Genomic DNA, 27764 nt, shown 5'->3' on the forward strand with positions numbered 1-27764 from the left:
CTTGTGACAGCAGAACAAGCCTCGGAGGCCAGGAACTGAGGTTTAACGTGGAGAGAGGAGTAGACTCAGCTCCAGCTGGCAGTCACCTCCTCCAGCTTTGTGCAACCTTGCAAATTTATTGTTTTCTGATTTGCACAAACCCAGGGGTTTCCAAGGAGATGCCTGGCTTGATCCAAACAGACTCTCTAGCTTCAGAAAGGGGCAAGAGGCCTGGAATTCGGGGATGGGGGGTGACGGGGTGGGGGGTGTTAAATAGTGGGATATTTTTCAACTTCATCCAAGTCCAGGAGCAAAAAGTGGAAAGAGAAGGGCTCAGGAACCCTGCCAGGAACTCAGGACATGGAAGGTCCTGTGCCAGGGTCCTCCTATGGAGCTCCTAAATGTGGGCATTGAGGGGGGAGGGAGGGAGGAGGCTCGGTGGGGAAGAGCATTTGCTGCTTAAGAACAAAGACCTGAGCTCAAATCTCAAGGCCCATAGGAAAAGCTGGGTGTGGTCCTGTGCCCCTGTGACCCCCATGCTGAGGAGCAGAGACAGAAGGATCTCTGGGACTTGCTGGCTGTCATCCTAGTACTACAATCAGAGAGAGACCCTGTCTCAGGGGAAAATGGTGGGGAGGATAGGGCAGGATGCCCTCAGCAGTTGTGACAAGACAAAATGTCTCCAAACTTGGACAGACAGGTCAGGAATAAATTTGGGTTATAAATGATTGCTCAACTATGCAGATGCCAAGCAAGCCCTGAGCACAGCCATGGCAGAGGAACACAAATGTCAGTTGTTAACAATCTCCAGCAGGGGTCCTGAAATCCCTGCTAGACTTTGGGAATGATTTGGGGTGGGGACCTACAGGATGGCTTAGCAGGTAAAGGTGCTTGCAGCCAAGCCTGAGGACCTACGTGGTGGAAGGAGAGAACGGACTCCCACAAGTTTTTCTCTGACTTCCACTAATGAGCGATGGTGCCTCCTCCAACAAATCAGTGTAAAAACAAACCCGAAATGGAGCGGGGGCACTTTATACCACTCTGAACAAGTTCTTGGAAACCCACTATCTGAAGGCTTCAGGGGCATTTCCTCAACACATTTCTCTTTTCCCTCATCTCCCTCTTTCCTATGTCTCATCTATCTATCTATCTATCTATCTATCTATCTATCTATCTATCATGTATCTATCATCTATCTATTATGTATCTATCCACTCATTATCTATCTATCTATCTATCTATCTATCTATCTATCTATCTATCTACCTATCACCTCTCTCTCTCTCTCTCTCTCTCTCTCTCTCTCTCTCTCTCTCCAGGGTCTCACATAGCCTAAGATGGTTTCAAACTCAATAAACACAGCAGAGGATAACCTTAAATTTCTGATCCTCCCAAGTGCTAGGATTACAGGTATAGACACCCCCACCCATACACACACACACACACACACACACACACACACACAGCCTAAGTTTTCTGTAGCACTGGGGACCAAACCTAGGCACACCCACTCTATCAACTATACCCAGGGTTTCGTGCACACCAGACACACACTCTATCAACTGAGCTACATCCCTAGGGTTTTATGAAAGGATTATAGCAGGCCATACCTGACTGACTGTAGTTAGTTTTGAAGGACAGTGGCTTCCATAGGCTTGTGTTTGAATGTGTTGTTCCCAGTTGGAAAACTATTTAGGAAGGGGTAGGTGTGGCCTTGTTGTAGGAGGCGTGGAGTAGGCTTTGAGGTTCCAAAAGCCCTTGCCAGGCCTGGTCTGTCTCTGTCTCTCTCTGTCTCTGTCTGTCTGTCTGTCTGTCTGTCTGTCTGTCTGTCTCTCTCTCTCTGCCTCCAACTTGTGGATCAGGATGTAGGCTGTTAGCTACTGCTCCAGAGCCATGCCTGCCTGCCTGTCGCCATGTTCTCCACCATGATGGTCATGGACCAACCCTCTGAAACTAAGTGAGCCTCTAGTTAAATGCTTTCTTTCATAAGCTGCCTTGATTATGATGTCTCTTCACAGAAATAGGAGAATACCTAAGACACCAACTCAGAGAGACCCCTGGAGATAGAGCGTCTTTCCTCCAACACAAAGTTAAAAGGACACATGCCTGTGTCACATGCCTGTCACCTGCCCACTGAGTCTTCTCTTGCTGAATCTCCTATTCTACATAGCTGTTAAGATTGTTCATTCCTTCTCATCATCATGGTCCTCCTCCTCCCCTTTTCTCTTCTTCCTCCTCCTCTTCCTCCTCCCTCTTCCTCCTCCTCCTTGGCATATATGTGCATGTGGTGTGTGCTAACACGTGTGAGTGCTCATTCACATATGTGTGGGGCATGTGGGTGTGTGGGGCATGTGGGTGTGTGGGGCATGTGGGTGTGTGGATGGATGCATGTGGGTGCGTGGATGCATGTGGGTGTGTGGGGCATGTGGGTGTGTGGGGCATGTGGGTGTGTGGATGGATGCATATGGGTGTGTGGATGCATGTGGGTGTGTGGATGCATGTGAGTGTGTGGATGCATGTGGGTGCGTGGGGTATGGGGGTGTGTGGGGCATGTGGGTGTGTGGATGCATGTGGGTGTGTGGATGCATGTGGGGCATGTGGTGGCCTGAAGTAGATGCTGGATACCTTTCTTGATTGTTCTTCACTTTTTTTTTTTTTTAATTAAGGCAGGCTCCATCACAGAAGCCAGAGTTCTCAAGTTCTAGCTAGCCTATAGCCATCTACAGATCCTGTCTCTGCTTCCCAAGTGCTGGGATTGCAGGTGTGCCTCATGCCTGACAAGCTGTTATGTGCCACTAAAGAGCTGAGCCCTGATCTCCATGCTTGCACAGGAAGCATTTACCCACAGAGCCATCTCCTTGATCCTTTTTTTATGGACCAGGATCCTGCAGTTCACAGGATCTAATCTCCAAAAATCCCTCAGCTGAATCCAAATTGAGTCACTCTGCTTGTCCACATACAAGTTTGCCTTTCTACATTTTTATATATTTTTAAACTTTGTGTGCATAGGTGTTTTTGCCTGAGTGTATGCACCACGTGTATGCAGTGCCAGAAGACAGTGTGAGCATCCAGTGAGACTACAGTTACAAGTGTTTGTGAACCACCAATGTGGGTGCTGGGACTTGAGTCCTCTGGAAGAGCAGCCCATGCTGTGAACCATTGAGCCACCTCTCTCCCCATTTCTACACTGTATAGAGCTAAGACTCTTCCATCTCCTACTGAGGGTGTATACACAGCCAGGCAGGGCCAGGCCAGCAGCTCTGCCTCCCAGGACTTGGCCAGATTTAGAAGCCAGCCATCAGTAGCTTGGTTCTTCACCCCAGTGCTGGAAGGGATCCGACTGCTTGTGAAGCACTAAAGCATTTCCAGTCCACAGAAACCTCACTGTCAAAAGGAGGCCAGCAGCCAGAGCTGGGACCTTGCTCCTCACTGACTGCCAACCCTCAGACTCTCCGCTTTCCTCTTCATGTTCCCAAGGAAAGAGGTAGTTTTGCTGATGCTAACGGCCATTTAAAAGGCAGCAGTAAAGGAAGTGTTGTAGGGTTTGAGACCCACAGCCTTCTGTGGTCTGGTTAAACTCTTTCCATGACAAGCAACTTTCTCCATCCCTTCTTTCCTTCCTACACTCCCCCTCCCCCACCCTTCCTTCTTTCCTTCCTCCCTTCCCCCTTCTTTTTCTTTTTCTTTTTCTTTTTCTTTTTTGATAGGGTTTCATACATCCCAGGCTGGCTTCAAAGCCACTATACAGCTGAGGAAGACCTCAAAGCTCTGATCCTCTGTCTCCATCTCCCAAGTGCCAGAACCGCAGGCAGGTACCCCTGTGCCCAGTTTTTACAGCCCTGGTGAGTGAATCCAGAATGTCATGCATGGTGGGCAGGCAATCTGCCAACTGAGCCACATTCCCCAATCCTCCTTCAGGTTTTTGAGGAATCTAACACAGCTCAACACTTCCTCTCTGCTGTACAGTTACCTACTCAAGGCTTTGAGGCCCTCCAAACTAGTGACCAAATAATCAATGGACTCTAGGGTTTGAAATACAAAGGGGATGATCCCAGGAGGTGTGAGGCCTAGCAGCAAGCCAGGCAAAACAGGTACATGGTCCTCTCTGTTGGGTGGAGATAGAGGACTGTATGAGCCAGAGTGAGACTGGGTTTAGTAGTGGAATGCATCCCTGTGGGAGACAGAAGCAACCAGAAGGATTCTAAAGTTGCAAGTGAGCACTTAGAAGTTGAAGCCCCAGGAAACCCTTGGAATCATCTGGAAGTTAGAGCTGCTAAAGTGAGGGAAAGACTCTCAGTGGAATAAACAAGAGGGTGAAAGTCCTGGAGATGGGGGTTCAGCCTGTTAAGAAGAGGCCTCTTAGAAATCCATGTCGACGCCTGGGGTGGCTCAATAGGTAAAGTGCTTGTCCACAAGCATGAGGACCTGAGTTCAGATCCCCAGTACCCAAGGAATGATTTAGTTCTAGTTATGGGAAATGAGAGACAAGCCCTGGAGCTTGCTAGCTACCTAGTCTAGCTGAATAGGTGAGCTCCAGGTTTGATGAGAGGTCCTGTCTCAAAATGTAAGGCAGAAGTGACAGAGGAAGACACCTCATGTTGACCTCTGGCTTACACATGCAGCTGTGTATGCCCATCTGCACTCGTGTGGAAGCGCACGGGCATGTGCGTGTACATGCACACACTCATTTCACACATGCATACCCACACTTACACTTCACACACACTTATACTTCATACTCACTAACACACACACTTACACTTCACACACACATGCGCACACACACATTCACTAACACACACATACACTTACACTTCACACACACTTATACTTCATACACACTCACTAACACACACACACTTCACACACTTATACTTCATACACAGTCACTAACACACACATTCACTCACTAACACACACACACACTTCTCACACACATGTGCACACACTCTCATTAACACACACATATACTTATACTTCACGTACACATGCACACACACATGTGCACGCACACTTATTTGACACACGCGCACACACACTTACACTTCACACACTTATACTTCACACACACTCACTCACTGATACATACACTTACACTTCACACACACATGCACACACACACACACCCTGCACACAGCACACAAACATGCACATAGGAAAAAAGATATCCAAGTGCAAGTGTGGGCACGCCGTGGAGTGTGGGAGCAGAGCAAGGCCTGGCTGGAGAAGGCGTGACTCAGCAGTCAGGGCTGATTATGGCTATGGAAAACAATCACCTGACAGGGGGGAGGGGGGGAGGAAGAAATGTAAATATAGTGCTTATATTGAAATTCTCAACAATAAATAAAGGAAAAAGAAAAGAATCACACAAGCCTGCCTGTGGTGCATGCCCAGAATTCTAGCATTTGGGAATCTAATGCAGGAAGATGATAGCTTGAGGCCAACCTGGGCTATATTGAAAGTTCTAGGCAGCCCAGGCTACACAATGTATCTCAAAGAGGAAAAAAAAATTATCATTTCCCCAGCTGTCACACACTGCTTCCCTCAGTGAGGGTCACACCTGTCTGTCTCTGCTCTATGTCCCCTGCCTACAGGTGGTCCACAGCATCGTCACCTTTGAGAGCCAGCAGAGAAAAGGCCTGGTGGAGGCTGGGCTTCTGGCATGTCTGGCTCACCGTGTGCCAGCCTCCTGATGCCACATCCCTGACCACAGCAAGAGGGAAGTGAAATTTAGATCCACAGACTGCAACTCATTACCTGGAGGAAACCCCACAGGAGCGTTTCACATCTCTGCTCAAATCAAGATAGGTCGATGTAACAGGAAAGCCTGGTTTGGTCCCTCAAGGAAAAGAGAGAGGAAGGTGAAGCAAAGGAGAGAGCTAGCTGTTTGCCCAGATCTTCATCCAGGCCAACACACACTGCTTTTGATCTTTCCATGGAGATCTGTGGCTCAGCAGACAAGGAGCTCATTAGGTATGCAGATTCCCAGGGCACCCCCCCCCCCCACACTGGCTCAGCGAGAGCCGTACAGAGAATGCACAGTGCGCAGGTCTGTACTGCCATCTCTTTACCCTAAGTGTTTTGGTTTTGCGGGCTTAATGTTGTTGTTGTTTTGAAAAAAGGGTGTCTCACTCTGTATGCCAAGAACTACTGGTAATCCGCCTGCCTCCACCTCCCATGCACTGGGGTTACAGGTGTGAGTCTCCACACCCAGCTCAACTCAGTTTAGAAAGAGAAAGAGTGCTTATTTTAAGTGGACGTTTTCTGTCACTATCATTGGTGTGCATCAAACAGTGTTGCTGTCTGAGGAAAGAACTAACAATGCATAAAATAAGAAAGTGTGTGTTGGGACTCTCGCCAGGTGCTGTGGCTGCCTGCACCCGAGGAAAGCCACTAAGGGACGGAAGGGGCCATGCTCTTACTATTCAGCTCTGGGGTACTAATGGTCTTGTAGCAGAACACATCAAATGTCATCTTACGGGCTGGGATCTGCTTCCAATACACCTTTTTTGATTTGTTGTGAAGACAAGGTCTCAGTAGCCCAGGCTAGCCTCCAACTCCCTGTGAGGCCCAAGGATGACCTTGATTCTTTGACCCTTCTGATTCCACTTCCTGCATGGTGGGGTCACATCATGTGATTGCATGTACCATTGACATCCTTCTCAGCACATCTGTGGGTCCCATCCCCCTGTCCTGCACTGAGTTTCACCCTAGCACATGCAAGTGAACAACTGGATGTTGGAGAGGGAACATGTCGGCTCTTGGCTGACAGAGAACTCAGACCACCTAGGCAACTACTTCCCTCCAGAATGGTCTAGAAGGTGGCCTAAAGCCTCAGTGTTTTCCTATAAGGACCAGACCCCAGGGCGGGTTACAGGTTTGGGGCATCAAAGTGGCTTATCAAATAGAGGCACTGCCATAAAAGGCTGGTAACGCCTCGGCTCCTACAGTGAAGAACCTCCACAAGTGCACATGTACACACAAGCACGCACACACACTCACACACATATATACATACACACACACACACACATATATACATACATACACATGTACACACAAGCACGCACGCACACGCACACACACATACATACATACACACATATATACATACATACACACACACACATACATACACATACACATACACACACACACACATATATATATATATATATATATATACACACACACACACAGAGGAGAGAGAGATAGGTGAAATAAAAATTTTTAAAAGAAGGAAAATTGCTCAAGGTTATAAGGGATCTGAACCCAAGCAGTCAGGGTTAAATCCCAGTCTGCACAGCAGAGCTGGAAGCAATGGATGGCGGCCTCTATTATATCTTGCTCTGTAAAATAGTGTTTTGTCATAATTTTTGCCTCAATGTCTTTAGGGCAAATTAAAAATCCTAAACTCTGATGTAAATTAAAACGAAAAAAGTCCCAAGTTCTGTAGCAACCCAAAGACAAGTGATTTTCAGAGGCCAGGAGGGAGGAGTTGCCTGTTGAATTAATTTTAGGGCACACTCAGAAGTGCAGCCTGTAGCCAAACTTGGTCCACTGTCTGGCTTTGTGAATAAACTCTGTTGGTTGGTTGGTTGGTTGGTTGGTTGGTTGGCTGGCTGGCTGGCTGGCTTTTCAAGATAGGGTTTCTCTGTGTTGACCTGGCTGTCCTGGAACTCACTCTGTAAACCAGGGTGGCCTCAATCTCAGAGATTAACCTGCTTCTGCCTCCCGAGTGCTGGAATCAAAGGTGTGTGCCATAACCACACAGCATAAGTAAAGTTTTATTAGAACACAGCCATGTTCATTTGTATACAAGTTATCCATCGCTGCCTTCTTACATACCCTCAGGATGGAGTAGCTATGACAGCAACCATATGGTCCACAGAGCTAAAGCTATTCATTATTTGGCTCTTTACGGGGAAACTCTGGAGGGTGGGGCTGTGCTAGCTCTGCCTTCTCTTTCTCTCTCTCTTTCTCCCTCCCTCGTCTATGTGTGTGCGTGTGCATGCATGTGTATGTGCATGTGTGTGGTGTATTTGCAGGTGTGTACAGGCAGGTATGGAGGTCACGAAAGGACATTGGGTACCCTGCTCTCACTCTCCACCTCATCCCCTGGGACAGTCTCCCACTGAACCTGGCACTGGGGTGACAGAAGATCCTCCTGTGTCTGCCCCCCTCAGCACATGGTTACATCAGGGAGGGATTTGTATGCCTGGTATGTTTGGGGTGGGCTTTGATGATAAGTGATATTTGAAGCAAAAGTTAAAAGACATTTCAAGAGGTTGGCCACAAAGACACCTGGGGAAGGGAATGCCCAGCAGAGGAGAGGATGTGCAAAGGTCCTAAGGCAGGCAGTGAGCAGGTGTGTCAGGGGAAGAATGGGGGCATAAAGGGGGCTGCAGTGGACAACAGTAGGGAATGAGGGCAGAGAGAACATGGGAACCAGAATGTGGCAGGCCTTGGGGGCTAGCATCCAGATTCAGCTTTTCTTCCCACTGACACAGGGAGCCAATAAAGTCTTTAGAGCAGTGGAGGGCCTAGATCATCCAAGGGAGTACAACCCCTATGAGAATGGGACCCTTTTTTGCAACATTCTGTTGAATTCAGCCACATGCAGGCCAGAGATTGATGTCAGGTGTCCCCTCAATCACTCCCCACCCTAATTTTTGAGGCAGGGTCTTTCGCTGAACCCAGAGCTCAGCAAGTTGGCTACCTGGGCTGGCCAGTGACCCTGCGGTTCCTCCTGTCTCTGCTTCCCTAGTATTGGGACTGCAGGCTCACACTGTAGAGTCTGTCTCTTTATGTGGGTACAGGAGACTGAATTCAGGCCTTCACTTGTATGGCAAGTGCTTTGCCAACTGAGGCACCCCCTTGGCTCTCTGTCTGGCTTTGCTGTAAACATCCCTGTCTACCTGTTGCGCCCCGTGGAGCCCCCTCTGACTCACTTCCTGCTGCTCCCCTTATTACACTCTTGCAATTATGTTCAAGAAACTCATTTTGTCTGCATACCTGGGCAGATGCAAGTTCAGATAGGAGTGGGCGTAAATTGCTCCAGCAACTTCCATCAAGGTCTGTCTGTCTGCAGCCCACTATACCATGAACAAAGCAGCAAAAGGGCTGCTTTCACAGACATTCAAGGCTAGTCCCCACCCCCCACCCCCGACTTCCCTATACCCTGCAACAAGATCAACACCCTGAAGTCACTCTATAAATTCCACACCTACCACTGCTCTCAAACTGACTGTTAGCTGCATGTAGGAAGCCTGTTTGGGAGGCCCCTCCCTTTATTCCCAGTGCCCAGCATAGCTTGCAGTAGCCAGAATGCAGTCTACATCTGTGATGAGCAGGAGAAATCAAGTCTATGTAGGAAGGATACCCCAGAGGTGTGAACTGACATGTTGTGTCCCAGTTACAGAGTAAGTAGAAGGTGTGTTGTCTTGGAAGAAGAGGAGGTAGTGAGCAGAATTGGAGATTAACTCAGAAAGTGTCCATCCCCTTACAGGGGGTATCACGCCACAGAAAGCCTTTGAAAGCCTTTGGGTGCTGCTGTGGCAGACAGAATATGCTGGAACCTTCAGGGACAGTGCCGTCCTGGTCAAACTTAGCTACATGGTCTTCAAGCAGAGAAGGGAGTGTGCCAGGAGCCACAGTAGTGCCCTGGGCGTCATGTCAACAGCCCAAAATTCCATTTTCCATCATCAATGACCAAGGATGCCCTTGTCACCTGGGAAGCTCACAGCCCTCTCTTGGATTGGACAGACTGCAGCCCAAAGAGAGACTGGATGGTTTCAGCACCTGAACGGACACAGCACCTGGATGCTCCACCTGCTTACCTTAGCCAGCTGTGTCTGCAATTTGTTCTTCACATCTGTTTCCTCAGAGATTCGAGCATTGAAGGCTAGGTTGGTGTTGGTGAACTGCCTCCACATCTGGTCTGACAAGGTCTCAAACAGGTGTTCTGCCTCCTCCCGCAGCCGGATGGAGTTGGCCCGCATGTTCTGAGCGTGTCTAATGTTGTCGTTGCTGAACTTGGCCCAGGTTTCAGGAATGGAAACCCTGAAAACATTTAAGGACAAGCAGAAGTCAGGTGGGGAGCTGAGGGAGCGGCTGACAAGTCTTGGGGACCTCTTCATTCAGGTGATCCACAACCTTGGCATGTGGTTCTTTGATGTTCCTGGATACCCAAGGGTAAACCTGACCTCCTCATTTTCCTTTTTAGGAGCTCCCAGCACAGCCTTGATGGCCACAAAAGGCCCTGTTGAGGACAGCTGGCCTAATCCATCCCTGGTTTTCAGGCACAAATACAGTCAGCAGGGCTCAGTGATTTTCGAAAAGGCACTCAGGAGTGGATGGGACAGGTGGTAGTCCTTCAAAGTGCCCCGCCCTCCCACAGCCAAAAAAACCATAACCAGGCTAAGAAGCCCAGAGTAGCTCAAGTGGCCTAACTCAGTACGGAGCCTGTGGCTATGCACCTAACTAACCTGTTTACTCAACAAATAAGAGCTTTAATTGGTAGGTGTTGTGTTTTGTTTATTTGTTTGTTTTTGTAGTACGGGAACAGAACCCAGAGCATCACACAGGCTAGGCAAGCACGGTGCTGCACACACACACACACACACACACACACACACACACACACACAACACACACACACACTGTCCTAATTATTACATTTTGAAGGTCCACCATGGCCATGCTTTATTCTAAGCTTCAACAATGGAGCTGTGAGAAAGAATGACAGCAGCCGGGTCCCTGAGGCAACTCATATCCAGAGGAGGAAAGCATAGTAAAGACAGCGACTTTTCACTGGGAAGGAATTTAAAAGCAGGTGATGGTGACACTGAGTCAGGTCTGCATTTCAGCTGTTGAATTCAACTGAGATACAAAAACACCACATGGGAACTTCCAGAAATAAATAATTTATACGTTTTATTTTATTTGCTTCAACTCTTTATAATGGCATTACATTTATTTACTTATTTAGTGTGGGTGCGTGCATGTGAAGTCAGAGGACAGCCTGCAGAGTTCCCCCTTCCACAGTGTGGGTCCTGGGGATCAAACTCAAGTCATCAGTTGCTACCAGGAGTCTAGCCCCTTAAGCTATCTCGCTGGACCAATTCATAAGTTTTAAATATCTTACACTATGATATGTGATCATTTTGTTCATTAGGGTTATTGTTAACCTTGTCTGAGCCAATCCTTATTATAAGTTTGTATGATTGAATTGAAAAATCAGATGTTATAGTGGTATACATCTGGAATCCTGAGGTGGAAGAACCATGAGTTGGCTCAAAAAGACCAAAATCAAAAGCCAAACAAAAGCCTATAATATTGCAGTGTTTGGTCTCCCTACATTTTCATGCACAGCCTGGGAGATCCTGTCTCAAACAAACAAACAAACAAACTTTATGTTCAGACAATATGCTCCCACAATAGTACATTACCATTGTCAGCAGATCTGATGCCATGCCCCTGCCTTCCCCTGGAGCAGGCAGCTGCGAGATCCCCAAAGACAATTTCCTGCTCCCTGGGGAAAGGGCAAAAGATGGCTTGTCTCCCCATAAGTTGTGCACCTCAGTAACAAGAGTATACTTCCCTGGAGCCCAAGTCTTCTAAAGACAGAGGAAAGGGCAGGCTTCGATGGAGAGGCAAGGAGTTACTACTGGCAAAACACATAGACATGGTGTCCATTGTGGACTCCAAGCTCAGTTCTGCAGCTGCTGTGTGGGTTTAGCTCAGCCATTTCATCTCTCTGTGAACTGGTTTCACAAAATGGGGATAATATAGTGCCTATGGCCAGGTTGGAATTCCTATCACAGAACCAGACACACGGTAAGCACTTGTCAAGTGACTAGTAATTCATAAGACGTTGCGTGTCACGCTCTCAACACAGCAAATGTCACCATCACCACCTCCATCTCTGTCAGCACTAGCAGCCCCGTGGTTATCTCCACTGTCATCGTCATCATGACCATTGCCAACATCATGGCTCCTAACCCAGGCTGCTGAGAACTGCGCTGTGCAGAGGCATCTCAATCCAGTCACTGTCTCAAACCTGCAGAGTCCTGAGCTAGTACATTCAGGGAGCAATTAGTGGCCACAAAAGGCAACTCTGAGAGTCTAGTCACTTGAGGGCTAAAGCAGTCTCCTAGCAGACACAGCTTGGTGCCAGGTTTAGGGAGGGCCTTCACAGGTAGACAGCCTCCTGGTCTCCCTGTGCAGAGGTGCAGCTGTGGCTACAGGAGCAGAGCCTGAAGCTCTGCCTCACTATTCCAGGGCCTTGACTTTGCTGGAAAGAGGAGGGTTTTCCCAGGCAGTAACACCAACCAGAAATCGAAGAAAGGCAAATTACTACTTGGCTAAAATCTAGACGATGACTCTAGGTTTGGTCCACAGAGCCTAGCCAGGGGCTTCTTCCCTTCCTCTCTTTCTTCTCTCTCCCTTCCCTCCCTCTATTCCATCCATTCCTTTATTCTTTCATTTCATAAATGCCCACTGTGTACCTATGTAACATTAAATGCCTACTGTGTACCTATATAACAATAATTGTCTACTGTGTACATATATAACAATAAATGCCTACTGTGTATCTATATAACATTAAATGTCTACTGTGTACATATATAACATTAAATGCCTACTGTGTATCTATATAACATTAAATGTCTACTGTGTACCTATATAACATTAAATGCCTACTGTGTATCTATATAACATTAAATGTCTACTGTGTACCTATATAACATTAAATGCCTACTGTGTATCTATATAACATTAAATGTCTACTGTGTATCTATATAACAATATATGCCTACTGTGTATCTATATAACATTAAATGTCTACTGTGTATCTATATAACAATATATGCCTACTATATATTTATATAACAACAAATGCCTACTGTGTACCTATATAACAACAAATGCCTACTGTGTATCTATATAACACCCAGTACAAGTCTATCTGCTAGAGATAAAAACTAGACAGTTGTGGAACCATAAAAGGATAGCTTGGTTTCTGGTGGAGCACTGGCTAGAGATGGCTGGAGACTCAACAGGTATCCCTGCAAAGGACAACATACATTTCATCAAGCTTCCAGACTCCAGGCTCCTGACACAAGGCCCAAGACCTCCATTGATTGGCACCTTTCAGTCACACAGGGCAACGCCCCCTACCAGCCCCTCCACAGGTAGAGGGTGTGACTACAAGCTGCAGAGCCTTTAGAGATCTCCATATTAATGAGATACCTAAAGGCCAGAAAGCATAGCCAATTAAGCATTCCTTCCCAGACCCTCCTCCTTACAAATGGTATTTAACCTCAGGCCTGCCCTGATGATACGGGGTACAGCTATACCCACTTTCCGCCATGACAATAAACCTTTTAAAACCATGGACTTCCTTGTGTCTTCAGAGCCTGCTGTGGAGAACCGTGGAGAAGGTCTTTGACTACTGACCACCACCACCACCCACCCACACCCACCACCACCCACCCACACCCACACCCACACCCACACCCACCCCACCCCCGTCTAATCTCCCATAAAGGACCTCTCTGCGTTCCAGCCACGAAGCCCTGCCAACTCAAGCAAGCTAGCGAAGCCAGCCTTGACCCAGCCAAGCGAGTTGCAGTGACCAAGAGTACCACTACCCCGTGGGGTGCTACTGGAGCTTTCCCTCTTACCACTCTCAGCTGCGGGCCAGTCCCGCACACCCCCAGTCTCAACTCTTCCGAAGCTCCTGGGAGCCCAGGAGTTTTGAGACCAGTCTATCCCCACATGCCTTCTTGTCCGGGGGTCCCCATCCAAGAGCTCTGCCCCTGCAGGACTTCAGGCTGAGATCTCTCCATGCCCGGGCAAAAGCTCAAGGCTTCTCATAGCTCAGGGTCTGCCCAGCACCCCATGGAGTGAACTTAGTCAAATCCCAGCGCTTCTGCTCCCCAAGCCATGGTTCCAGCTGCTTGGGACGGCAGACACATGGGATCCACAACTCAGCCCAACAGGACCCACGCCCACTACAGCCCCGCAGACAGTGTGTGATAGACCAAAGATAGACTACCCTCTCTTGCCTATTCCCAGAGCATCTCTCTCCAGCCCTCTTCTCCTCAGACCACAGCCTATGGATAAGGAAAGGGTGTCTTATTCCATATGACCCTCCATGATATAGTGACATGCCCTCCATAATGTGTGACACATTCAAGAGGCACCAGTGTTACAGCTGCCAGGGAGAGAAAACTGTGCTGAGTAGCCAGCACCCAGCCAGTGTTGGCTGGTCTATCAAGCCCTGAGCTCTGTGCTCCCCAAATCCTGTGTTCATCTTTCCTCCTCACAGTGATCCGGGGAAGTGGCACTATTTTGCCCCCAATGGTGTTGATACATAAATACAGCCCAAGAGTTTAACTTGCCTTTACTTACCTACAGTGTGCATATGGAGGCTGGAACATAGCAAGCCCTGTCAGCCTGACTGCAGAATTGGTGTGTGTGGTATGTGTGGTGTGTGTGGTGTGGTGTGTGTGTGTGTGTGTGTGTGTGTGTGTGTGTTTTGTGTGTGTGGTGTGTGTGTGTGTGTGTGTGTGTGCATGCCCACACACACTAGGCAAGCACTGAGTCTTATTCCCAGTTCCCAAAAATCTACTCTCTCTTCCACAAATCACAGTACTGGTGGACACTACTGAGTGGAATTACTGCTCCTCTTGATGACAGCCATTGTTTTATGCTTTGGTGTAACTGGCAATGAGGTGATTCCCAGCATACCCTGGCACTGTGGCAGTGGCCCCGAGATGCTCTGCTAAGTCAATCACATAATTTGGATCTTGGAGACAGAGGAACAAGGATGGAAAGATGGTGCTGTGGACATGTGCCCAGTGCCTCCCAACCAACGTCACACAGGCAGGTGCAGAGCCAGGGCTGGCTGAAGGGTCAGCACAGAGATTCCCAGGACAGAGATCAGTAGCTCCCACTGCTTGGCTCCTGATAGCTTCCAGAACCTTCCTCTACAGCCTTCCACTTGGCTCTGGTGCTCCCCTACAGACTTCTGGTGAACTTTCATCTTAACCTGCTAGTCAAACTGAGATCCCTCTCCTTGCAACAGAAGATCCCATTCAAAGGCTGCTTGACTGGCACACAACACTCTTTATGCCTCCTGCCCTTTACTCCCGCTGACCTGGCCAGAGACAAGGAGAGAGAGTTTGGTACTTACGTTCCGTCAAACTTCTCCACACCATGGAAGAAGCTAATGGAGTCAGATGTGTTTCTTAGGTTAAAACAACTCTCATCAATATACTGTGCTGAGCTCTTGTCTTCGATGTCCCGCTCTAAGGCGTGTTGAGCATCCCGGTTATCTCTGTAGGAGAAGCAATGTGTGGTCACCCTGTGTCCTCTCCCAATGGTCATCATCATGCAGCAGGTAGAAGCAAAGCCCAAGCTGCAAGCCCAGTCCTCAGCCTCCTGGGAAAGTGCTCTGTGCACATCCCAGGCTTCTCAGCTCATACCCAGAGCCGCTAGCCCTTGCTCCAGGACAAACTCACCTGTTATCAGGAGGACAGAAATGAGCCAGGCCAACAACATGGCTCAGGAGGTAAAAGAGCTTGCTACTCATGCTTAATGACTTGGATAAGGAGAGAACAGACTCCTAGGAGCTGTCCTTTGGTCTCCAAATAACATGAGAGTGTGCCTGCACACACACACACACACACACACACACACACACACACACACACACTGCAAATTGGAAAAAAAGAGGATGGGCCATCATTTACTATAAAAGGCCAAGTAGTCAATATCTCAGGCTCTAAGCAACATAGCATCTCAGTGGCATTCACTCAACCAGTCACAGAGAATGTGTAGCTGCATGGCATGCCCCCTCCTCGCACCCCACACCCCGCACCCCGAAGTAAAGAGCACTCTCCATCGGATCTGAGTTCAGTTCCCAGTACCCACATATGTAACCTCAGTACCATAGGATCTGGCCTCTCCAGATACCAGGTATACGTCTAGTATACATATTTACATGTAGGAAAACATTCATACACACAAAATAAAAATAAGGCTTTTTAAAAATCCTTGTATTGCTGGACAGAGGTGGCGCACGCCTTAAATCCCAGCACTTGGGAGGCAGAGGCAGGTGGATCTCTGAGTTCAAGGCCAGCCTGGTCTACAGAGTGAGTTCCAGGACAGCCAGGGCTAAACAGAGAAACCTGGTCTCAAAAAAACAAACAAACAAAACCCAAACAATAACAACAAATAAACAACAACAAAACTGTATTTATAGGAACAAATGGCAGGCCAGATTTAAAAGATTCCAAACATCTTCAGACAAAGTCTGTTTGGAGTCGTGTCCATCACAAGCGAGTCACTGTAAAACATAAGGCTATCTGAACAGAAGGGTTAAAGTGTAGATAAAACCCACCCACTGCCTTCAAGTTGCTCAGATTTCTATGAACAAATACAGCAAACATAAATATAATGACCATGGTAAAGGGAAACATGGGGGCTTTAAGAAGACAGGAAGTAATACAGTGGAGGGACTTGTTAAAGCAGGCTGAGAGAGGTAACGGGGAGGACTTCCCGGGGTGCTCATATCAAGCAAGAATGGGCACTCTGGACAAGGTTACACAGGTGACTGAGAATTCCAAGCTATTACAGAAGCAGAGAAGCTGGAAGTAGCCAGCTTTGGGGGGACTAGGCAGCAGCTCAGAGTCTGGAGGTGAATGGAGTGAGGGGCTGGGTGAAGTCGGAGGCAGGACCTGGGTAGAGGCAGGGGCAGGGGCAGGGAGTGGTGCCTAGAGTCTGAGACTGGGTGAGACTGGGTGGGGCTGGGTGGGGCTGGGTGGGGTTGGAGACGAGTGAGGGGAAGAGGAGAGGAGGGGTGGGGCAGGGATTGTAGTTCAGACTCCTGGAATCAGAGCTAAGAAGCTTGGCCAAGGGAAACCGTCGTCACGATTTTCGCCAGATCCCAAGTACCTGTACCTTTATCATCTCCATCTTTTCAATGACATCTAAGATCAGAATGAATGATTTCTGAAAGGAGAATTCAGAATCTGGTCTTTAAAGGAAAACAGTAACTCTTGGGTATTAATCGAAGTTCATTTCAGACCTAAATGTACCAAGTAGACAGTGACTCCTAGCTGGGATCTAGTGACTCTAGAAGTTTCTAAACCTAAACCTCTTCCTGCTTGTTTGTTTGTTTGTTTGTTTGTTTGTTTTTCACTGTTGGTTCACGGTGAGTTTTTGTTAATAATAGGCAGAGTCTCAAAGTGGTAAGGCAGTGACTTCACTTAATAAGGGATCAGCCAGGCACCAGTTACAACCATGGCCTTCCCTTTAGCCCCTCCTCTCCTCCTTCCCTTTCCTCCCCATCTCTCTGTGTCTCTCTCTCTCTTTCATCTTAATCTCAACTCTTCTGGTTTCTCCATCTGAACCTTCTGTGTCTTCCTTTCTCCTCCTCTCCTCTTCTCCTGTAGACACGGTTGCTACGTCTAATCACTCAGATGAAAAGAAATGAAGTCCCCAGTGGTGATGATACTACCATAGGGGTACCCAGGAATTCCTGTCACCCCACCAGGAGCCACATTAGGTCAGGATAAAGAAATATGGTTGTGTCTTGGCTGATGAACTGGGCTGTAATAAAAGCCAGAAGATAGCTGGGAAATCCAGAGTACGGCGGGAGAGTGCCGAGAGCACAGCTCCCATGGTGAGGCCCAGAGGCCCGCAGAAGAGGCCTCTGTATCCTCTTTTTGGCACTCTCACCCTGCTGTCAGCCCACCCGGAAGGGCCCAAGCTTGGCTCGTCCCAAGTCAAGAGGAATCTTTTCTGTTCTTTGTGGATGCGTGTACCATGAGAACACCCTGCTTGCTGGATTCAAGTCTCAGTCCTGGCCCAGAAAACCTCGAGCTAGGAGTCCTCACCCATGAGCACCAGAGCAGCTCAGCCTTCGAGCTCCCCATCGAGCTAGGTCTGAGCATCCCCACACTACAGACCACCCTGCTGGCCATATCAGGCAGGGCACCCCAGACCTCTGAGACAAGAGCCAACAAACAAGAAAAGCCAGCAGAGCAGCGTACCCAGATCTAGGAAAGGTAACCACCAGTGCCAGGGGGAGAAGCCGGCTCCTGGGAGCCGAGGGGCCCAGGGGCTTAGCTAGGGGCCCCAAGCCCAGCAAAGCACAGGCCTCCCTTTAATTACACGAGGGGCCCACGGCTTGGCATGATACCAGTTTACATCATGATCTAAGAACAGAAGCTGGTGCCTTTTGAAGACTCCCTGCTCAAGCGTCTGTCAGCACCCTTCTGGAGATGTCCCAGTTCGTTGGCGTAGTGCCTAATGGCACTGAGTGCCGCCCTTCCCAAATTCAGACTTGGCCTGGGGAAGCCATAGCTAAGGTGGGCCTAAGGAGGCTTGTGCCTTCTGTCAGGGCCACCTAACAGGGACGAGCTAGCTCCGGAGAGCAGACAACATCCCTTGGTGGTCCCATCCATTGAGAGGAGCACTGACAAATCAGGACACATCACCACCCTTCCCACCCCCACAGAGCTGGTGTTAAGATCTAACAACACACCTTGAATCTCAAGAGTTACCCAGAGCCAAGTTTCCCAGAGACCTGGGAACCCGCAAACAATCCTGAAGGAGAAGGCTCCTTACCGAATCTGGAAATCAATTCGTTTAGCTAATTTTCTCATCTGATCTTGGCAACATTTTAGTAAATCTACTTCCTGAAATGGGGAAAAAAAAAAAAGAGTCAGAAAGAGCTGATACAGGTGAAGTTCACAGGTCAGAGCCCTCCTGCAGAAACACCAGAGCGGTCCCAGGCTCATGGAAGCTAACTAAGAGTGGATGGTAGAGGTCTCAAACTCAGCATCCTCCTGTCTCAACCTTCCTAGTGCTGGGATTGTAAGCATGTGCCGCCATACCTAGGTTTCTCTTTTTTTTTCTTCTCTTCCCTCTTTCTCCCTCTTTCCCCCTCTCTTCCCTTCCTTGTTTCTTCCTCCCACCTCTCTCCTCTCCCTTCTCTCTCCTTTTCTCTCTCTCTCTCTCCTCTCTCTCTCTCTCTCTCTCTCTCTCTCTCTCTCTCTCTCTCTCTCTCTCTTTGAATTGAATTCAGAGCCTAATATGAGCTAGGCAGGCACTTCTACCACTGAGCTATGTCCCACCCCCTCTTTTTATTTTGAAACAGGAGTTCACTAATTTGCCCAGACTAGCCTTGAACTCATTTTATAGCCCATGCAGGCCTTGGTTTAGTGATCCTCCGGCCTCAATCCCTGTGTAGCTGGTATTACAGGCATGGAGCACTCTATTTGGCTTCTTTTATGTACTTAAAAATTAAAATAAAACTTGGCAACCGCCTATATGCAAAGTGATCACAGATTATCATTAAATCAAACCATGCACCTGAGGTGGTTCACAGTGTGTAGTGTGTGTTTAATAAACAGTTTTAGGACCAGGAGCAGTGTTTGCCTAACATACACGAAGCCTTTGGTTGGATTCCCAGCGCTGTGCAAACTGGGTGTCAGACTGCATGTCTGTAATTCCCTTGCTCAGAAGGTAGAAGCAGGAAGATCAGGGGCTCAAGGTCATCTTCAGCTACACAGGAAATTTGAGGATAGCCTGGGCTACATGAGACCCTGCATAAACGAACAAAAATAAATACATGAGCTTCTGCTATACTCATGGTGCCATTCGTATGTGGTCATTTTGAACATAACAAGATTGAGATAAAATAATCCCATTCTATTTTGGTTTCTCCCCATTCCTACATGAGGACTTTGGGGCTCCACTCATGTTCTGTGAGCCCTAACTCCATGGGGCATCCTATCTGTTTCAGACAGGCCACTTGGAACATTCTGATCAGCCAGCTGTCTTCTCTCCCACTTCCAGGTGGCACCTTACCCGGATAAGGTTTTTCTCCACGTTGTCATGGACCAGGTCAATCCCGATCCTTTTCTCCCGGTTGTACAGACACTCCAGGGCCACCTATCGGAAAAATGGGAAAGCAGATATACTATGGAGGCCTGGGTAGACCCTGAGTGTAAGTGACATGCAACTACGCCTCATGGGCTCTGTTCTATGAGAAACCTGGTATTCCATGGGCCTTGTCACTGTGCTTTTGTGCCAGGGGCACTGACAGCCCCTGTATGCAAGGCAGGACAAGGACATGTCCCAGGAATCAGAATAATTGGGAGGGAACCCATGAGGGTTCACCTTGATATCACCTTGATAGGGCTTAGAAACACCTAGAAACCAGGTGTGGCCTTGTTGGTGGAGGTGTGGCCTTGTTGGAGGAAGTGTGGCCTTGTTGGAGGGGGTGTGGCCTTGTTGGAGGGGGTGTGGCCTTGTTGCAGAGTCACTGGGGGTGGGTTTCAAAAGCCCACACACCAGGCTGACTCGCTCTCTGCTGCCTGAAGATCAGGGTGTAAGGCTTTCGGCTACTGCTCTAGCTGACACCGTGCCTATCTGCTTCCCACCATGATAATCATGGGTTAACCCTCTAAAACTGTAAGCAAGCTCCCAACTAAACTCCTTTGTAAGAGTTGCCTTGGTCATGGTGTCTATACACAACAGTAGAACAGTAAGACAGTCCCTAGGACTGTCTGTGTACATCTTTCTTTGGTGCTGTTCAAGTAGAAGGCAAGCTCCAGAAAGGGGCAGGACCCTGTGAGATCATGACAGCATTGCCACAGTCCCTTGGCCTTCGTCCCAGCTGTCTTCGGGACCTGAGCACAAGAGACAGCAGGAGAATGAGGTAGATGTTCTTATAGGGATGAGAAACAGTGATCATCCACCAGCCTGCCTATGACATCATAAAGGCTAACAGGCTTAAGAAGTGAGCAGAAGATTCCTGAAACCCAGGAGCAACTCAAAGAAGGATCCAGTGACTTGTTGCCCAGGAGCTTTGGAGGCCCTCCTCTGAGGTCTGCTTGGCCGAGGTACAGGAGTGAAGCCCAGTGAGTGTACAGACAGCCCTGCCACAATGCATCCTGCATTTCAAAGAGCAAAGAGAACATACCTAAAGAAATTCAAGATGGGTCAGTGGGCAAAGACACTTACTGCCAAGCCTAATGACCAGAGTTTGATCCCTAGGACCCACATGCTAGGAGAGAAGCAACATTTGCAAGTTGTCCTTTGACCTCCACATACATGTCATGGTGTACATGCACGTGTAAATATACACACACAAAATACAATACAAAATAAGTTTTAATAAAAGATGCAATAAAAATAAGAGTACCCAGTGGGTGGTCAGGGAAGAAGACAGGTGGTGACTAGTTACAGGATATTTGAACTGGTTTCTAGTTAGGGTGTGGCTCAGCCCTTAGCACACACCTTAATCCCTCTGGCTGGAATACAGACATGCCCTTACTATACAGCTTTCATCTCTAACAGTGAAAGTAAAGGTAGTTCGTAGAAAGAAGCACCAACGTTTAAAGCTGATGTCTAATTGAGTAGTGACGAATCAGGGAAAGATTCGAGAGAATAGGATCCGCCCACCTCTCAGCAGGAGAGAGAGGAAAGGGAAGCTGCTCAGGGAGAGACAAGCAGTCCAGGAGGAGAGAGTACAGCACAGGAACAGTGGAGGATGTTCAGGGCAGAGCAGGAGAGTTGGAGGGAGAGCAGAGCAGCACAGAGGGAGGAGGAGGAGGAGGCAGTGTGATCCGGAGAGTGTACAGAGACAGACTGAAGAGAGAACAAGCTAGACACCGGTAAAGACAGAAGCAAGAGAATGAGAAGGAACCAGAAGAGTAGAAAGATTGCCGGAGTCAGTTTGAGGCCAGGTAGAGTGATTCAGAGGCTGAGAGAAAAGCCAGATTGAATCAGTCATCTGGGAGAAGAGTTTGGGCCAGAACAGCTGAGTTAAACCAGCCAGAGTTCAGAAAGAAGCAGAAAGGGTGAGCTTGCTCAGCAGCAGGCTTCAGAGGCTGAAATCATTCTAAGCCTAGGTTAGCAGACAGAGGTAGCAAACCTCAGAGGTGACAATGACATCAGGCGAATAAAAGTCACTTTTCTTGTGACAAGAAACATGAGACAGAGAGGCAAAGACAGAGGGAATGATGGAGTTCCTGCAATGCAAGGCCCTGTGGTGAGAGAAGCAAGAACACCACGGGGACTGGCGTGCAGAAACAGCAGCCAGAAGCTTAGTGCTGGCTATGGAGGAAGGGAATCCAGGAGTTAAATGGGTCTGGGGATACAGCTGCAGAGGACACGCCTCGCAGTTCCCATAACCCTAGTGTGCTGGTGGGTGTCTGTAATCCTAGCACTTGCGAGGGGAAGGCCGGAGAAGCAAGAGCTTAAGGTCATCCTGGGCTACGTAGTGACTGAGGCCAGCCTAGGCTACATGAAACAGCATCCTACAACACAATCCCCAAAAAGATGTTAAATTTAAGGAAGCCATCTAGGAACCAGTGGGAGAAGGATGCATTCTAGTTTGATATTTGAAACCACTGCTTCCTTTGGCTGCTGAGGATAAGGAGCCTGGGAGAGGACGATCATTCCCGTTGCTGAGAAGCGTCTGGACTGTGGTAGCCAGGAGAAAGAGAACAGATAGAACTCAGGTGTGTCTGCTGCCCCAGTCACCTGTGCACAGGCAGAGCTGGGCTTCCAGACAAGCTGAGGGAATAAAAAGTGGGGGACAGAGAGCAAGATTTCCTATGATGCTGTGCCTCCTTCCAAGCCAGGGATGGGGAGGGGGGGGAGCATCAGGTAGCTGTCCCCAGCTGAGGCCCCTGTATGCTCCTGTGAGACCCAGAACTAATTCCCACAGCAGGAGGCACACACAGCCACTTTCCTCCCCAGCACCCAGCCTCTCTACTCAATAACCAAAACCTTCTCTAGGGTGCAGAGAAAAACATCCTCTTACCCAGACTCCTCTGCAGCCAGGAGGCTCCTGTCAGCTCAGGCAAATAGGCTAAAGGAAAAACGGGGATTCTGGAGATGCAGCAATTCTCTGCTAGTATGAGATAGAGTTGACAGTTTGTCTTTGTCCTAGCCTCGCTCCCTGTCTCAAATGAGAATATCAAATGCTCTCCAAAAGCAGGAGCTTGTCACTTGAAATAGGATTCCTCCTTTTAGCATTAGGACAAGAGCCACCTGCTGTGGGTGACAGAGAGGGAGAGAGAGGAGGGGGAGGTGGGGAGGGAAGGAAGGGGAGGGGCTGGTCTCAGGTACGGAGTTGGGTCTGCATCTGTCCCCAGAAATCCTCACCGTGACCGAAAAACCAGTCTGGTTAAGCTACAGCTGCTGATCGTCCATTTAATGCAACCCAGAGACATCTTAACATGAGCAGCTAGGAGCCTGGGAGGCCAAGGAAGTGTCAGCAACGTCCACATGAAGATGGGTATTCACTTACTCAACAGCGTCCACTTGGTTCCTGTGGCCACTAAGGAAAGCAAGATGGAGGTACACACGCACGCACATGTACATACATACACACGCACATGCACACATGCATGTACATAATACACATGCACACATGTGTATACACACACACACACTCACATACACACGCACATACACACATGCATGTACATGCATACACACGCACACATGTGTATACACATGCACTCACATGCACACACACACACGCATGCACACACACCAAAAAACCCTGAAAATAGAGCTAACATGGAACCCGCTATACCACACTTAGTATGTTCTTGAAGATCTAAGTTAGCATCCCATAGAAATACCTGCATCTCTGTGTTTGTAGTTGCATTATTTACAACAGCTAAGAAATGGAACCAGTCTACATAAAGAAAATGCGGTATATTCCATGGTGGGGTTTATTCAGCCTAAAGAAAAACACACAGCCGGGCGGTGGTGGCACACGCCTTTAATCCTAGCACTTGGGAGGCAGAGGCAGGCAGATTTCTGAGTTCGAGGCCAGCCTGGTCTACAGAGTGAGTTCCAGGACAGCCAGGGCTACATAGAGAAATCCTGTCTCGAAAACCCAAAAAACCCAAAAAACCCCCAAAAAAACCAAACAAACAAACCCACAATTATGACACTTGTAGGAAGTTAATGGAACTGGAAATCATGCTAAGTGAGGTCAGTCAGATCGGAGAGACAAATAGATGTTCTCTGCTCTATGCTTGATCTGCAGTTGTGTGTGTGCACATGTGTGTGTATGTATGTGCATGCACATGTGTGTATGCACATGTGTGTGTGCACGCCTATGATCTGTATTTTTATGTATTTCTATGTCTGAGACTTGAGCTAAGATGTCAAGGGGACCATGAGAGGTCAAGAGATCTTACAGATGGGAAACAAAGGGTAGTGTCATGTTGGATAGCAAAGCTGAATGGGGAGCACCATCAAGGAGAGAAGGGAGCCTGATGAGGGCATGAGGCATGGAGGAGGTACAGGAGGACTGCTGTGGTGGTTTAGGGTTAGGAGGTATAGCCTTGTTGGAGGAAGTATGTTATTGGGGTGGGCTTTGAGGTTTCAGAAGCCTACACCAGGCCCAGTGTCACTCTGTCTGCAGATCAGGATGTAAAGCTCTCAGATACTGTTCCAGTGCTATGCCTGTCTGTTTCTCCTATGATCATTATGGACTCCCCTCTAACTGTAAGCAAGCCCCAAATAAGGGTCCCTTAATTGCAGTGTCTCTTCACAGCAATACACCATTAAGTAACTAAGATAACTGGGGACCTTACACAGGTGTATGTCTTAGGGTTTCCCTTGCTGTGAAGACACATGACTAAGGCCACTCTTATAAAGGAAAACATTTAATTGGGGCTGGCTTACAGTTTCATAGGTCAGTCCATTATCAGCACGGCAGCATCCAGGCAGACATGGTGCTGAGAGTTCTGCGTCTTCATCGAAAAGAAGCCAGGAGCAGACTGTCTTCCAGGCAGCTAGGAGGAGGGTCTCAAAGCCCACCCCCACAGTGACACACTTCCTCCAACAAGTTCACACCTCCTAATAGTGCCACACCCTGGGCCAGGCATATTCAAACCACCACAATGTTTGTGTGCATGCACACACACATACAAGTGCTGGGTACCACACTCCACTTTAGATTGGGAGTGTGTCCAAAAGCATTGGCTGGACAGTAGTCAATCAGTACAGACATAGGATGGTAAGGACACAGACAGACACCAGAGCAAGCAGCAGGCAGGGACCACTCCTGAACCATAGAGGCTGGGGAGGCAGCATAGTCACGAGGTTGCTGTGCAACCCAGAGGAGCTGAGTTCCCATCAGCCAGGCATAGAAGCACATACTATAATCTCAGTGCTGGGGAGGCAAGGATAGGGATTCCCAGAGGACAGTCAGTGAGAGACTGTCTCAGAAAATAAACTGGAGAATAATTGAAGAAGACACCTCTCATCTCCATGTGTTATACACACAACTAAATATACACATGTACACAAATAGACACACAAAGTCAGTTGTGGTGTCTGTTAGAAGATGTTATCTTCAATGTCCTAATGACCACAGCACGTGTGCACACACTTGCATAAGCAGGTACGCAAGTGTCTTGACGGGACCTTTATGTGATGACTGATATTAGCTGTCAATTTGATTGGCTCTGAGATCAACTGAGAGGCTCTGGGAAGGTGTGGGAGAATGTTTCCTGAAGAGGGGGAACCCTCCCCAACAGTGGGCAGCAGCCACACATGAAAAGAGTTGGAAGAAAATCAGTGCAGCTTTTGCCTGCCTGCCTTCATTCCTTGCCAGTGAGACCCTCTACTCTGTTGCAGCTGCTGTTGGTGCTCTCCTTCAGAACTCAGCTTCTTCAGCCTTCAGGTCCCTCCCGGGCCTCCATCACCCAGAGACTCAGACTATTGCACTGAGCAGCCACAGGGTTCCCAGCCCCTTCAGAAGGCCATTGTTTCACTACCTAGTATGAATTGTGTGTACCAATCCAATAAATCTCCCTGTGGCTCCGCTCCACTAGAGAACCCTGACTAGCACATCTAAGGAGAAAAGAAACTGATCCAATCTGAAAACTCGCGTTTGACTGAGGCTATTCTGAGTTGACTGAGATGATTATTATTTTTTAATTTATTTATTTTAATTTTGTGTGTGTGAGTATTTTGCTTGCTTCCACATCTATATTCCACGAGCATGCCCGAGGAGGCTAGAAGAGTGCTTCCGAGCCCGTGGAACTAGAGTTCCAGGCCGGTGTGAGTGCTAGGCACCCGAGCCCAGGTCCTCTGCAAGAACTGCTCTTAGCCCTGAGCTATCTCTCCAGGATCCACTCATTTTCACCTAAAAAATCTGATCGTGAAAGACAACGCAGTTCAACCCATCTGCAAGGTGCCTGCCACCTTGACTCAGTAACAACAGGTGCAGTGGTGTCTCCTTCCCTCACTCACCTGCAGGGGGCAGTTCACCTCTTCAGCGGCGCACTCCAAGCGCCTCTTGAGGGTGTCCATGCTGCTGTTCTCCGTCAGAAGCCTGTCCAGCTCATAGCACAGCTCGGACTTCCAGAAGCCGATGTCGGATAGCCTCTGCCCCAGGTTCCGGGAGGTTCCCTCCTGCATCTGGTGTATCAGCTGGTCCTTATCCTGCATGATCCGCAGGGAGTCGCCTGTCAGCCGGCTGGCCCAGAGCCGCGAGGCCTCTGCACCCCTGATCTGCAGATCATTGGAGCGGTCCCAGTCCCGTGGGGTGTAGCGACAGAAGAGCGCGGAGCGGAGCGAGGGCAGGATGGTGGGCGGCCGCCGGCTGCCTGTGCATTCCTCGGGGCATGTCTGGGCGGTGGCGATCTTGTAGAAGACGCTGGGTCTCCACGCGTTCAGGTAGCGGTATCCGGGCAGGTGAAAGGGTTGGTAGCACTCCTGTACCACAGTGTCCTGCCCAGCAGGGGGCAGCGCCAGCAAGCCACAACCTTTCTTGGGGCCACAGTAACTCGCTGTCTGAGTGGTTCCAAGAAACTCCATCTTTCCCCATCAGCCCCACGCGGGCAAAACTTTGCCCAAGGGGCCAGGGCATCCCAGGAGCTAGGAGCCACGGGGCCTCTGTGACTCAGTGCTGGTGTCATAAAGCGCGGGCTAGGGTCTTTGTGCAAGTCCTGGTCCTCCAGGTGGTTGAAGCCCCTATGATCCAAATAAAATGCAGTCAACAAAGAGAGGTGTGTTTAGGGCCTGAAGAGACGGTTTGGTGGCTAAGAGCATATAGTGCCCTTCCAAAGGAGCTGAATTCCTAGCAACCAAGTCACAACCGCCTGTAAGTCTAGCTCAAGGAGATCTAATCCTCGGTCCTCCACAGGAACACCCACGCACACAGCACACAGCCAAACACAAACACACAGAATCAAAAAGAAAAGAAGGCTTTTTTTTTTTTTTTTTTTTTTTGAGACAAGAGTTTTTCTAAGTAGCTCTGGCTGTCCTGGAGCTTGCTTTGTAGACCAGGCTGGCCCTAGAATTCTCAGAAATCCTCTGCCTCAGCCGTCTGAGTACTGAGGTTAAAGGCTTGTACCACCACCCCTAGTGGCTTTTTGTCTTGTTTGTTTGTTGTCAATGTTTTTAACTGAGTGTAGTTTTTCAAGGCCACAGGTTTGGGATTGAAAGAAATGGCAGTTGTCTGTCGTTCTAGAACAACAAAAGCTGCCTTTTTAGAGCTTAATCAGACCAGACGGGAGGGGAGCAAATCTAATGTGGTCCACACCTCTCTCCCTGTGGGATCACCTGGGCCGAGTTAGCTGTCTTTGTTTCTTTAGTCTCAAGATAACATCCAAATGGCTGGCTCAATCCTGCCTGCATTCCCCAGGCGTGGGAGATGGAGTCAGGAAGGTGGGGGCTAGAAGGCCATCCTCTGCTATCTGTGTTTTTGTTTTGCTTTGTTT

The 27764-nt window shown here is 48.7% G+C and overlaps 1 protein-coding gene across 1 annotated transcript in view; it reads right to left on the reverse strand.

Moving 5' to 3' along the window:
* The window catches only part of Tekt5 (tektin 5), a 38520-nt gene extending 11579 nt beyond the window's left edge, over nucleotides 1-26941 (reverse strand). The window contains exons 1-5 of the mRNA XM_076937413.1: nucleotides 26293-26941; nucleotides 19867-19950; nucleotides 18622-18692; nucleotides 15182-15325; nucleotides 9819-10041 (exon numbers count right to left, since the gene is read on the reverse strand). Of these exons, the coding sequence (XP_076793528.1) occupies nucleotides 9819-10041; nucleotides 15182-15325; nucleotides 18622-18692; nucleotides 19867-19950; nucleotides 26293-26859 (1089 nt within the window). The 5' untranslated portion in view covers nucleotides 26860-26941. The remainder of the gene's footprint in view (nucleotides 1-9818; nucleotides 10042-15181; nucleotides 15326-18621; nucleotides 18693-19866; nucleotides 19951-26292) is intronic.
* Nucleotides 26942-27764: the final 823 nt, after the last annotated feature.

This window comes from Arvicanthis niloticus, chromosome 6 (assembly GCF_011762505.2).
Source record: "Arvicanthis niloticus isolate mArvNil1 chromosome 6, mArvNil1.pat.X, whole genome shotgun sequence".
NCBI lineage: Eukaryota > Metazoa > Chordata > Mammalia > Rodentia > Muridae > Arvicanthis > Arvicanthis niloticus.